Raw genomic sequence first — 13,900 nt, 5'->3', positions numbered from 1 at the left:
GACTTTTTTCTCCTACCCTACACCCCCTGCCCTCCCACCTCCCCCTTCCCTCTAGCTACCTAGCGTTATTTTTCTCACCCCCCCTCCCTACTCGCCGCTCCCTCGCCCGTTTTTCCCCCCCCTCCCACCCCCAGCTCCTCCTCCCTCCCTCCACCCCCTCTTAATGCAGGTTGCTGCGCGACCACGCCGATGGCACGCCGGAGGCGCGCCAGAGGCAAGCCCGTCTGCGCCCGTCTGCGCCTGGCCCGCGCCCAGCGCCAGAACCCCTGGACCTCGCACTCCGCACACCGCCCAGTCTCAGCTACGACGACGCTTCCCTCCACGCACTCAACAACGGCCGAGACCAACACTGCTACCAAGACGCCCCGAAGCACACCCACGGACCTTTCGCCTGCCGCATCTGCCACTCCACCTGCGACCGAACCCCAAAACCAACAACCACCAGACCGAACCACCTCCGCTGCATACTCCTCAACACCCGCTCCGCACGCAAACATGCCGTGGAACTATGGGACCTGCTCGACAGCACCGCCCCGGACGTAGCCTTCCTGACCGAGACATGGTGGAACGACTCATCTGCGCCAGACATCGCCATCCCAGACGGATACAAGATCTCCCGCAGGGACCGCACCAACGGCTACGGAGGAGGACTCGCCATCATCCACAAGTCCACCCTCAAGATCACCACCCACACCGACGACCACTTCAACACCACCGAGCTTCTACACTTCCGGATCCACACCGACCCCAACACCACCCTCAGAGGAACGCTCGTCTACAGACCCCCCGGACCACGGGCCCAGTTCTGCAACGCTATCACCGACCTCGCAAGCACCCACGCACTCACCTCCACGGACTACATCCTCCTCGGGGACCTCAACTTTCACCTCGAGAACAACAACGACCACAACTCCACCACGCTGATCAGCAACCTCACGAACCTCGGACTCAGACAACTCATCACTTCACCAACCCACGCCACCGGACACACACTGGATGCCATCTTCTCCACGTTACCTTCAACGACACCACCGAACCCTACTGGACCGACCACCACTGCATTCACTTCACCTACAGCAAAAACACCGCACACCACCACAGCCGCCAACTCCCCCGCCGCAGCTGGGGCAAAGTCACCGAAGAACAACTTCTCAGCACCCTCTCCCAGAACCCGCCGAGCGAGCCCACCGACCCGGACAACGCGGCCTCAGACAATGGATCAAAACTGCACCAACATCCTCGCCCCGCTGAAGAAACCCCCCAGCAACCTCACCAGAAAGAAAGCCTCCTGGTTTACCGACGAACTCCTGGCCTCCAAACGCGCCTGCAGGAAACTGGAAAAGAAATGGCTCCAAGAATGCACACCGGACAACCACGCAACCCTCAAAGACACCACCCGCCGACACCACCACCTCATCAGGACCACCAAGAGGTCCTCCTTCAAAGACCGCCTAGACAACAACGCACACGACAGCAAAGAGCTCTTCCGCATCGTAAAGGAACTATCCACCCCCAGCGCCAACGTCAACGACATCCCGCCCTCTCAGGAACTCTGCGACTCCCTCGCCGCTTTTTTCCACAGCTAGATCGCCGACATCCACAGCAGCTTCAACATCCCGACCACGCCCACCCCCGTCACCGCCTCGAACCCAAGCATCGCCAACCCCATCACCGCCTGGTCCAACGTCGACGACGACACAACGCGCAAAATCATGAACTCCATCCACTCCGGATCACCGACTGACCCCTGCCCCCACCACTTCTTCAACAAAGCCGACTCTATCATCGCGCCCCAACTCCGCAAGATCATCAACGCCTCCTTCGAAACAGGCACCTTCCCGGAAAGCTGGAAGCACGCAGACATCAACGCCCTCCTCAAGAAACCCAAAGCCGACCCCAAGGACCTCAAGAACTTCCGCCCAATCTCCCTCCTCCCCTACCCAGCGAAAGTCGCAGAAAAGATTGTCAACCTTCAACTGACACGCCACATCGAAGACAACAACATCCTCGACCCCTCACAAACCGGATTCAGACGCAACCACAGCACCAAGACCGCCCTCATCGCCGCCACAGATTACATCAGACGCTAACTCGACCACGGCGAAAGCTCCGCCCTCATCCTCCTAGGCTTCTCAGCGGCCTTCGACAAAGTCTGCCACCGCACCCTACTATCACGCCTCCAAAAAGCCGGAATACATGAAAAAGCCCTAGCCTGGACCTCATCCTTCCTCTCCGGCAGAACACAGACCGTCCGCCTCCCACCCTTCCGCTCAGAAGCCAACAACATCATCTGCGGCGTCCCCCAGGGCTCCTCCCTGAGCCCGACGCTGTTCAACATTTACATGGCCCCCCTCGCACAAGTGGCCCGCCGTCACAACCTCAACATCATCACCTACGCCGACGACACCCAGCTCATCCTCTCCCTCACCAACGACCCCGCCACCGCCAAAGCCAACCTCCACGAAGGAATGAAAGCAATCGCCGACTGGATGAGAAATAGCCGCCTGAAACTGAACACCGACAAGACAGAAATCCTCATCCTCGGGACATCCCCCTCCGCCTGGGATGACTCGTGGTGGCCCACCACCCTTGGAACAGCTCCAACGCCCACCGACCACGCCCGCAACTTGGGATTCATCCTCGACTCCGCACTCTTCATGGACAGACAAGTCAGCGCCGTCACCTCCTCCTGCTACAACACCCTCCGCACCCTCCGCAGGATCTACAAGTGGATCCCGACCGACACCAGGAAGACAGTGACCCACGCCCTCGTCAGTAGCAGATTGGACTACGGTAACGCACTCTATGCAGGTATCCCTGCAAAACACCTCCAACGACTTCAACGCATCCAAAACGCCTCTGCCCGATTCATCACCAACGCACCCCGCCACAGCCACATCACCCCCCACCTCAAAGAGCTCCACTGGCTTCCCGTCGACAAGAGGGTCACCTTCAAGCTCCTCATCCACGCACACAAAGCACTCCACAACGCCGGCCCCACCTACCTCAACAACAGACTAAATTTCTACACGCCGGCCCACCAACTGCGATCCGCGAGTCTCGCCCTCGCCACCATCCCCCGCATCCAGCGAACCACCTCCGGCGGCAGATCTTTCTCCTACCTCGCCGCCAAGACCTGGAACACACTCCCTACCTACCTCCGACAGACTCAAGACCTACTCGCCTTCAGAAGACTCCTCAAGACCTGGCTTTTCGAGCAGTAGCAGTCACCCCCCCCCCCCTCAGCGCCTTGGAACCCTTCTGGGTAAGTAGCGCGCTCTATAAATGTCTGTGATTGATTGATTGATTGAAAAACTCAAATGCAGCGGCCGTGTTTCCCCCATTAAGGACGAAAAACCACAAACCTTGATGAAGTAGTGATTCAGGCGCTACCTCTTGGAGAGGGCAGGTTCATTTAGTTTATCTCCTCTGCATTGCAATCAAGAGTACTCTGCGTCAGAGCATGATCACTCATCAGGTTTGAAGCAATTGGTTGGGGAACATAAAACTCTGCACAATAAATTCAAGAGACCAAAGTATTTAATTTGCTATAGCTCTGTACATACCTCTCGCAGTCCTTCTTGTGCCATGGAGCGGAAAGAAAGAATTACACCAATGATGGTCATTCTCTTCATCACATTCTCTGCAGCTAAGTGGAAAAACATAATAGTATTTTATTCCAGTACTCTAGAAGCAGTTTCACAATTTAGGGCCTAATTACAATGTAGGCGGTCCGACTGCTGGACTGCCAAGACGATGGTGGGGAGGCGGCCGCCAAGCCAGCAGCCTCCCCACCGCCATATTACAAACTCCCCACCGGGCCGGCGGCAGACATACTGCGGCAGCACACTCAGAATGCGCAGTCTGCCACGGCAGACAGTGTGCATTCCGAGAGTGCTGACAGGGGACCCCTGCATTGCCAATGCCATAGGTATGAGCTGTGAAGGGTCCCCTCTGGCCCCTTCCCTGCTTTTCCGATGGCCTTTCCATGGCCGTATAACAAACAAAAATAGTTGCATAACTTTACATGCATGTAACAAATGAACAAACTTTGGAATATTGCATATATTTATACTGTTACTCTACTACAATAGATACAATGACAGCAATGAGGAAGCAGGAGGGGACCCCAATATGGAACGGCCAGTGGAGAGGCAGGGACAAGGCCACACAGGGGCCCCTGCACTGCCCATGCCCATGGCATGGCATGGACAGTGCAGGGGGGCCGCCTTCAGCACACTCGGAATGCGCACTGTCTGGCCACTGTATGGCGAACAGTGCGCGTTCCTAGTGTGCTGCTGACGCACACAGTGCGGTGGCATTGGTCATGGCTTTCCCTGAGAGCCAATGCCGCCGCACTGTGTCCACCGGCTGGCCCAGTGGAGGCCTCCTCCGCACCATCGTATTGGCAGTCCAGCAGTCGGACTGCCAAACTCATAATATGGGCCTTACTTTTGCTTCACCTTTTAGTCTAGGTTTCTGTTCCATGTCCCTGATGCATTATGATCCTTGTAGGTCTCTCTTTCTTCACACCCATCCTAGATCACGTCCTGGTGGTGGCTTCCTGTTCACTAGTTTGGTTCTTGGATCCTACTGTTATTCTGACCCCTTTATGTTTGCATTCTGGACCATTCTCGATGTTTGCTCTGATCCATACTCCATTCCAGGCTTTCCTATTCCCTGTCTTGTTTCTCCCAGTTCCCCTGGACCTCCCTTCTTCAAGCCCCAGTTGAGCCTTCCTTTCATTAGTGGTTCCCTGATTCACTACACCTGGTTAATTCCTTGCACCTGGCTCTCTCCCTGCACCTGTTCTCCCCCCTGAACCTACAGCTGTTTCAGCCCTGTGGCCACAGACTGTTGTGGTTTGCAACTGGCTTCTGCTGAGACTCCTTGTGCTCTGTTGGGTTCCTGCTGTGATCACAGGCTTGTATTTTGATTCCATTTTCTCTTTACCGTCGACCCAGTTTCCTGTTTTTGACTATTTGTAGTATCTGTTTCTGTCCCTTGTTTTCCTGCATCCTTATTCCTGTGTTAGCCATAGTTCACAGTCTAATGCCTTCCCTCCTCTTGAGCTGCCCCGTTATATGCAGGCTCATTGCCTTGAATTCTGTGTTGCTAGTTGTCTGCATATTTCTGTCTTGCCTTTTTTAAGTTTGATCTTTCCTACCTTTATTTTCAGAATTTCAGTCCTGTTCCTGACCCTGATTCCAGTCCTGATTTTGCCTGAGCCCAGTTTCTATTCTGGTGTTCTTTGTCCTAGTCCCTGTTGTTCCATCTTGTATTATTATCCTGATTTGCATTGCTTCCAAGGCTGCCAGTTAGATTCCAAAGCTTGTGCCTTTGATACAGAGAGCCACCTAGTGCTCTTTTGATAAAGGAGTTGCTCAGTATCTCCCAGAACTCTGTGAGATTAATCTGCTCCGTTTGTTTCAAATAAGATGTTTTCCCCTCACAGAAAGGTCATTTCTGAGGTGCAGACAAAGTTATAACATAGTTTGGCTATTGTTTACCTGCTTTACCTTCCAGTTGTTAGTACCTGTGTTTTTCCTGCAGACTTACAGTTACCTATTCATTGCCGGTTCCAACCTGGTTCAGTCCTCTGCTTCTTTCCCGCTTCCTTTACAACCTTTATGTACTCTCTTGTCCGGATTCCCTTCAGAGACCACACGTACACACACAAACCCATTATCCTGTCTTGTCCCAGTCTCACCTATCTAGTCCTCTGACAGATCACCCTGCTAGTCCCTGGTAGACTCCTGGCAGTGAAATTTACTATTCTCACTCCATTTTAACCATACTGGGGGAAGGTATTGAGCACTAAAGAGGTGACATTTACTATTCCCACTCCAGTCTAACCATACTTTGGGAAGGTGTTGGACACTAAAGGGGTGACATTTACTATTCCAAATCCAGTCTAAACATGTTGAGGGAAGTTGTTGGACACTAAAGGATGACAATTTACTATTCCCACTTGAGTCTAACCAGATCGGGTGAAGGTGTTGAACACTAAAGGGGTGACATTTACTATTTCCAATTCAATATAACCATAATGGGGGAAAGTTTTGGACACTGAGGGCCACAGTACAAGTGTAGCAGTCCGAGGACTGCCACACTCACATTGACGGTCGGACTGCCGCCCTCCAGCAGGTCTGACCGCCCAATTACAACATTGGCGGGTGCACCCACCAGGAGACTGCTGTCCCCACCGGGAACATGGTTCCCGACTACATGACAGCAGTCCGAGTTGTACTCAGCCAGGGAGGCGCTGAACTCCGTGCTGCCTGATTGATTACAGCTCTCCTCACCACCAGCCTTTCCATGGGGGTCTCACCAATATGGAAAGGCTGATGATGTGCTGGGGGCCACAGGGGTGCCCCTGCACTGCCCATGCCCATGGCATAGACATGCAGCAGCTTGCCCAACACCATCAGAATGCACACTGTCTACTTTGCAGACAGTGTGCATTATGAGGGTGCTGTTCGGCCCCCTTTGTGCTACGAGATAGCAGTCTGCTCCTTTAAGAGAGGCGAGTGCTATCTCATAGCACTGTTGACCGGCAGGAATGCTTTATTGCAATGTTCATGCTGATCAGACCGGCGGCAACATTGTAATAGGGCAGGAGGGACACCACAACCACAGTGGTGGCATCCTCCCAACAGCTTTGGAGGTCCCGTGGTGGGACAGCCAAAGTCGAAATGAGGCCCTAAGGGTGTGACATTTAGGGCCTCATTACGAGTTTGACGGTTGACCTGCCGGACTTCCATGGTGGAGGTCATTCGAACAGTCCCCGGCCGAGGGTCCCAAGACCGCCAGATTACGAGTTCCCCATGGGGCTGGCATGCCTGGCAGGGGAGGCAAAGGGCAGTATAATGGAGCTCCTGCAGGCTAAGCATCCTTACCTGTTGGCACAACAGGCGGACTGTGCCCATGCACCAAACGTCAGTGGAAGTCTAAACATGGTTTCCAGCAACAATGCACCGTGTGTAAGTATCACACTAAATCAGTAATCCATCTTTTATGCTGCTGTCTGGGATTGGCCTCACAGAGACGTTTATTACTAAAGCCTCTATTTCTGAAATATGGGTTGAAGATATGCAAACAGGCCCTGAAGTATATGTTTACAGCTGAAGCCCCCATAGACCTTGCCTGCTTTGGGAAAATCTTTGTTGAAGCCGGCAAGGTAGTCCAGGAAGCACAGGGTCAGCAAGAGTTAGGGTCAGGAGGGGTAGCGCTGCCCGAAAAGAAGCCACTTTAACCTGTAGGGTGCCTGGGGCGAGGTGGCCTCGTCCTCGCACACGGTTCCCATGTGCCGGGGATGAGACCAGCTCGTCCTGCACCCGTCCCATGGAGGAAGCGCTAGATCTCCTCCCATGGGCCTCCCACCCACACACCCCTGTGAGGGATGGAAGGAGAATGGCTTCCCCTTTTACCCGACCCCCCCAGATCCCCCCCAGTGGCGTCTGATGATGTCAGCACACAATTGCATGCTGACCTCATCAGAGGTCACCTCCAAGAGAAATGCTAAGCATTTCTCCTCAGTTCCGGAGGAGGGGGCAGGCAGAAGCATGAAAGAAAAGGAAAGGCCTTTGCTTTCCTTTCATGTTACTGCAAGCATTTCTGCAGCCCGATTGTGATGCTATCGGGCTGCAGAAATGCCCACTAGGCACCAGGGAATTCGTTTTTTTTGTTTTGTTTGTGTGTTGAGACATAAGGGGAGTGGCCTCTTCGGCAAGGGCAGTTCCCCAGGGAGGCAAATAAGTGGGGCAGATCGGCCTATATTGATTAGGCAGACCAAAGCCACTAGACACCAGGGATTGTTTTTTAATTTTTTTATTTGTCTTGTTTTATAAGGGTAGTGACCCCTTAGGCAAGGGTCGCTCCCCAGGGGACAATAACTTTATTAGGCCTATATTGCCCCACAGGGGGCAGAAGCCACCAAACACCAGGGATTTTTTATTTATTTGTTTACATTGATGAGGTGAGCGACCCCTTAGGCAAGGGTCGCTCCCTTGGGGGGGGAATTATTTTCAGGCCATTTCTGCCCCCATTGGGGGCAGATCGGCCTATTTTAATTAGGACGATCTGCCCTACAGGGGGGCAGAAACCACTAGGCACCAGGGATTTTTTTTTCTTTTTTTACAGATGGGGAGCAAAATTATTTTAGGCCATTTCTGCCCACCTTGGGGACAGATCTGCCTGGTTTTTTTTTTCAAAAGAGGCTGGGAGTATGGCCATACACCCACCCCAAATAAATGGGGACAAAGTTGCTCTGCCCACCCGTAGGAATATGGGACAATTAATCGTGGCTACCAACCAGTATGGGAATGGTTATTCCCCCATCCCAACTGAAGGGGATAACAGTCTTTCAGCTCTCCCCTGCACACTAAAACTTGTTATCCCAAGGAAAGCAAGAGGACATTTGATTATTTTTGGTTTTGGTTTTACATTTGGGCCATGAGAGCTTGGCTAACTCTCAAAATTGTCCCACTTGGAATGGGGAGGGCTGCACTTTTTGGACTTTAGGTTGCTGCCATGTAGAAAAATCCACAAGACCTAGACACACCTGAAAACTAAACATCTGGGTGAGTCCAGAGTGGTGTGCTTCACATGCACCCCGCACCAGTTTCTTACCTACAATACCCTGCAAAACTCCAATTTTGCTGGAAATCACAATTTTTTCCCACATTTTTGTGATGAAACCTGCCGGAATCTGCAGGAATCCACAAAATTCCTACCACCGAGCATTGTTGCAGCTATACCGATAAAAATTCTGCCCCACTTGTCAGGCTAAAATTTTTTTTTTTCAAACTGCCCTTTGGAATCTGCTTTAGTTTCCCCTCAATTTCAACAGATTTTTGGCTCTTCCCTATGACAGGAACTTGGCCCACCTACACAAGTGAGGTATCTTTTTTACCAGGAGACTGAGGGGGATGTTGGGTGGTAGGAAATTTGTCCTGGTGCGGTGATCCCACACAGAAATGTGGGAAAAATTTGATTTTGTTTGCTAAATTTGAGCTTTGTTGAGGATTCTGGGTAAGAAAACACTGGGGGATCCACGCGTCACACCTCCCTGGACTCCCTCCGTGTCTAGTTCTGAGAAATGTTTGGGTTTGGTATATTTCCCTATATGGCTGCTGAGGCCAGAATAAAAAAATGCTGGTGCCCCCGCAAAAACAGGTAGTTTTCTATTTGATAATTTTGATGCGTCCAGATAATGTTTTGGGGCATTTCCTTTTGCGGTCACTAGGCCTACTCACGCAATTTTTATTGGGAGACTTGGGAGAACGCTGGGTGGAAGAAAAGTGTGGCTCCTCTCAGATTCCAGAACTTTCTGTCATCGAAATGTGAGGAAAAAGCATTTATTTGGCCAACTTTTAAGGTTTGCAAAGGATTCTGGGTAACAGAACCTTGTGAGATCCCCACAAGTCACCCCATCTTGAATTCCCCTAGGTGTCTAGTTTTCAGAAATGCACATGTTTGATAGGTTTTCCTTGGTGCTGGCTGAGCTAGAGGCCAAAATCCAGAGCTAAGCACTTTGCAAAAAACAGCTCTATTTTCTTTGGGAAAATGTGATGTGTCCACGTGTGTTTTGGGACATTTCCCATCGTGGGCACTAGGTCTACCCGCACAAGTGAGGTACCATTTTTATCAGGAGACATGGGGGAATGCTGGGTGGAAGGAAATTTGTGGCTCCTCTCAGATTCCAGAACTTCCTGTTACCAAAATATGAGGAAAAAGTGTTTTTTTGGCCACATTTTGAGGTTTGGAAAGGATTCTGAATAACAGAACCAGGTGAGAGCCCCACAAGTCACCCTATCCTGAATTTCACTAGGAGTCTAGTTTTAAAAAATGCACAGATTTGGTAGGTTTTCCTAGGTGCCTGCTGAGCTAGAGATCAAAATCCACAGCTAGGCACTTTCCAAAAAACACGTCAGTTTTCAGTGTAAAAATGTGATGTGTCCATGCTGCATTTCCTGTTGCGGGCATTAGGCCTACCGGGATAGCAAAGAATAGCAAAACAAGTATTATTGCCTCTTGTCTTGCTCTACATTTTTTCTTTCCAAATGTAAGACAGTGTTCAAAAAGACGTCTATTTGAGAAATCCCCTGTAATTCACATGCTAGTATGGGCACCCCAGAGTTCAGAGATGTGCAAATAACCACTGCTTCTCAACACCTTATCCTGTGCCCATTTTGGAAATACAAAGGTTTCCTTATTACCTCTTTTTCACTCTTTATATTTCAGCAAATGAATTGCTGTATACCTGGCATACAATCTAAACCCATTGCAAGGTGCAGCTCATTTATTGGTTCAGGGTACCTAGGGTTCTTGATGAACCTACAAGCCCTATATATCCCCACAACCAAAAGAGTCCAGCAGACGTAACAGTATATTGCTTTAAAAAAATCTGATATCGCAGAAAAAATTTACAGAATAAAACGTGGAGAAAAATGGCTGTTTTTTTCACCTCAATTTCAATATTTTTTATTTCAGCTGTTATTTTCTGTAGGAAAACCTTGTAGGATCTACACAAATGGCCCTTTGCTGAATTTACATTTTTATCTACTTTTCAGAAATGTTTTGCTTTCCAGGATCCAGCGTTGGTTTCACACCCATTTCTGTCACTAATTGGAAGAAGGCGAAAAGCACAAAATATAGTAAAAATGGGTTATGTCCCAATAAAATGCCCAAATTGTGTTGAAAAATGTAGTTTTCTGATTCAAGTCTGCCTGTTCCTGAAAGTTAGGATGATGGTGATTTTAACACCATAAACACTTTGTTGATGCCATTTTCAGGGGAAAAACCACAAGCCTTCTTCTGCAGCCCTTTTTCCCCATTAAAAAAAAAAATGTTGCTGTATTTTGGCTAATTTCTTGGGCTCCTCCAGGGGAACCCACAAAGTCTGGGTACCTCTAGAATCCCGAGGATGTTGGAAAAAAGGATGCAAATTTGGTGTGGGTAGCTTATGTGGACAAAAAGTTATGAGGGCCTAAGTGGAACTGTCCACATAGCCAAAAAAAAAGGCCTGTCACCTGAGGGGGAAAAGGCCCGGCAGCGAAGGGGTTAATTAAATGTCCAACAGTTACATACGTTTGATTTCTTGCTAATGCCCATTTCTACACAGAACACTTTAGCCTCCTTGCCGCGAACATCTGGAGCATAGGTAAAATAGGTAAAATACATGAACATTGGGCTAGTAGATATCCTGTAAGGAGGTCATGTATGGGTTTTTGTGTTTTAAATTTGTTATTACTTTTTTTGCATCTTTTGTAAATGTCGCACTAAGACCTCTGTGCATCATCTCACTCCAAGAGGATGATTTGTAATGATGGTATGCACAATTAATGCACTTTAATCTACTAATGGCCATTTTTACTATGGATTGCACAGAACACTTTAGCCTTCTTGCCATGATTATTTGGTACATTGGTAAAATACACTAGCATTGGTCAAGTAGATGACCTGTAATGATGTAACGTATGGTGTTTATGCATTTTAAACTTGTTACTACTTTTAGCATCTCTTTTTAATGTTATTCTAAGGCCTCTATGCATTATCTCACTCCAAGAGGATGATTTGCAATGATGGTACGCACTACTTATGCACTCTAATTTTGTTTTTTCTACTTTTTAAGTCCCTTTTGCCTGATTTATTACAGTGAAGGATTTGTAACAAGGTAGGCATTCTATATTTTCACCAAAGCAAAAGCTGACCATGTCAGCTCTCAATGGCAGCATATCTCTTAACATTACCTTACCTAGCGTTTGTAGATGATTTGCACTGAAAGCATGCATTCTATATTGTTTTATACATGGGCAGAAGACGATTTGTAATGTGGGGATGCACTTTTGGTCACGTATTTTATATATATACTTCATCTGATTTTGATTCCTGTTTTACTTCTGTGTATCGTTACAATGATTTTAAGTAGTCACGCAATAAAGTTATTATTGACTTACGTTACTTCTGACCATGCATCTCTACCTGTTGGCATGACAGGCGGACTGTGCCCATGCACCATGTTGTGCACGGGACACAATGCGACCCCAAACCCCATATTTTTTGGGGGGCCCATTTGGGCCCCAGTCTCAGCCTCCATGGGGCCGTACCCCCCTGTGGCCACATGTTTTGGCCGACTTACCTGCCTGACGGCAAAGCTTTCCATGTCACTGGGATCACCATTAAAGCTTGGCGGTCCTGCAGGACATAAGCTCGGAATGAGGCCCATAGTATTCTCACTCCAGTCTAAACACATTTGAGGAAGGTGTTGGGACTAAAGGGTGACATTTACTAATCCCATTCCTATCTAATCATATTTGGGGAAGGTGTTGGACACCAAAGGGGTGACATTTATTGTTGCCACTCCGGTCCAATCATATTAGTGGAGGTGTTGGACACTAAAGAAGTGACATTGACTATTCTCGCTCCAATCCAAGGCTATTTGAAGAACATGTTAGATGCTAAATGTTACTATATACTCTTCAATCTAAAACATTCTGAAGAAGGCCAAGACAAATTAAATATTTTACGAACACAAACAACATTCCCGATACACGCACACAATTGCTTAAATATGAAATACAATAATATTTAATCTAAACACACACTATTCAAAGATACAGACCTATATATAAACATTTAAACATCAAACAATAACAAAATAATAATATTTTTTATTATAAATACTACAAAACTTCCATTCCTAAAGGTTATGCCATAAAAAAGAAATAAAATCATAATCCAAAATCACCAATCACAAAATAAATATTTTTTATTATTAAAATGATAAATTTTTTCAAACATTAAAAATATGATTGTAATGAAAACACACAGTTTATAAACAAAATAAATATAACTTTCTATAATATTTATATTTTTTTAAATATACATTTTAATAAGTGTATTTACAGTAATGTGTAATAATTGTACTTATATATCATATCTATAATAATATATGTTTTTATTTTTTTACCAATGTACACTTTTTAATAATTAAATATTTTTTGGTTTAAATGTATTGCCATAAGTATATTTTTTTTATTATTAAATTCAATGTTTTAAAAATAATAGCATCATTTTTTAAAACTATATATTTTAATAAAAATCCAGAAAATCTTTAAATTTTGAAACTGCTATATACCAATATTTTCAAGTATTTTAATTTATTACAATATTTTAAAAATATTGTTAATTTTTAAATTATTTTTTAATTAAAAACTATATTACACCTAATACCCTAAATATAATATATATATATACATATTAATTAATGTTATACAAAAATTAACTGAAGCAAAAAAACGTATTTTTAAAATTGTAGAATAATAATATGCATATCAGTATAATTATTAACATATATTTTACTTTAAAATATACACCATTAGCCCATAAAAACCCAATATCCTGCTACAACAAAAAAAGTATAAACCCATTATTTATATACATTAACAAAACTAAAAATACAAAATTGACCAGCTTCGTAACTACTAAACTATCTTACTAAAACACAAATAAAAAGAAAGTTACATATGCAATTGAACAACCTCTAATAAATGACATGCAAATTATCACTTACGTATGTTATTACATATAACGATATTTTGACCATCATTTTTTTACAATATTAAAACTAAAACAAATTTTTTAATTTTTACTCTTGACACAATATTTTTGTATTACAATATTATTTTTCCACTATTGTGTCCAAATGCCATGTGACTACTGCAAGGGTCTGAGTCAGATTACTGACTAGAAAAAGGACACAGTTCCATAAAATCAATATCAAAATATTGACAATAATAATATTGATGTTACATACTTATAATGGAATGGTACCAAAACAGCAAATACAAAAATATTGTGGTCCAAAAAAATTGAATTTTAATTTAGTAATATGTGT

General features: G+C 46.4%; 1 protein-coding gene across 2 annotated transcripts in view; it reads right to left on the bottom strand.

Moving 5' to 3' along the window:
• NCKAP1L (NCK associated protein 1 like) overlaps nt 1-13,900 on the bottom strand; it is a 1,641,522-nt gene that overhangs the window by 687,485 nt on the left and 940,137 nt on the right. For both annotated transcript variants that reach the window (XM_069231027.1, XM_069231028.1), the window contains exon 25: nt 3,567-3,649. In XM_069231027.1, coding sequence (XP_069087128.1) covers nt 3,567-3,649 — 83 coding nt within the window. The remainder of the gene's footprint in view (nt 1-3,566; nt 3,650-13,900) is intronic.

The sequence above is a fragment of the Pleurodeles waltl genome, chromosome 4_2 (genome assembly GCF_031143425.1).
Source record: "Pleurodeles waltl isolate 20211129_DDA chromosome 4_2, aPleWal1.hap1.20221129, whole genome shotgun sequence".
Taxonomy (NCBI): domain Eukaryota; kingdom Metazoa; phylum Chordata; class Amphibia; order Caudata; family Salamandridae; genus Pleurodeles; species Pleurodeles waltl.
The sequence above is the reverse complement of the archived record's forward strand: the minus strand, read 5'-3'. Positions and strand labels throughout refer to the sequence as shown.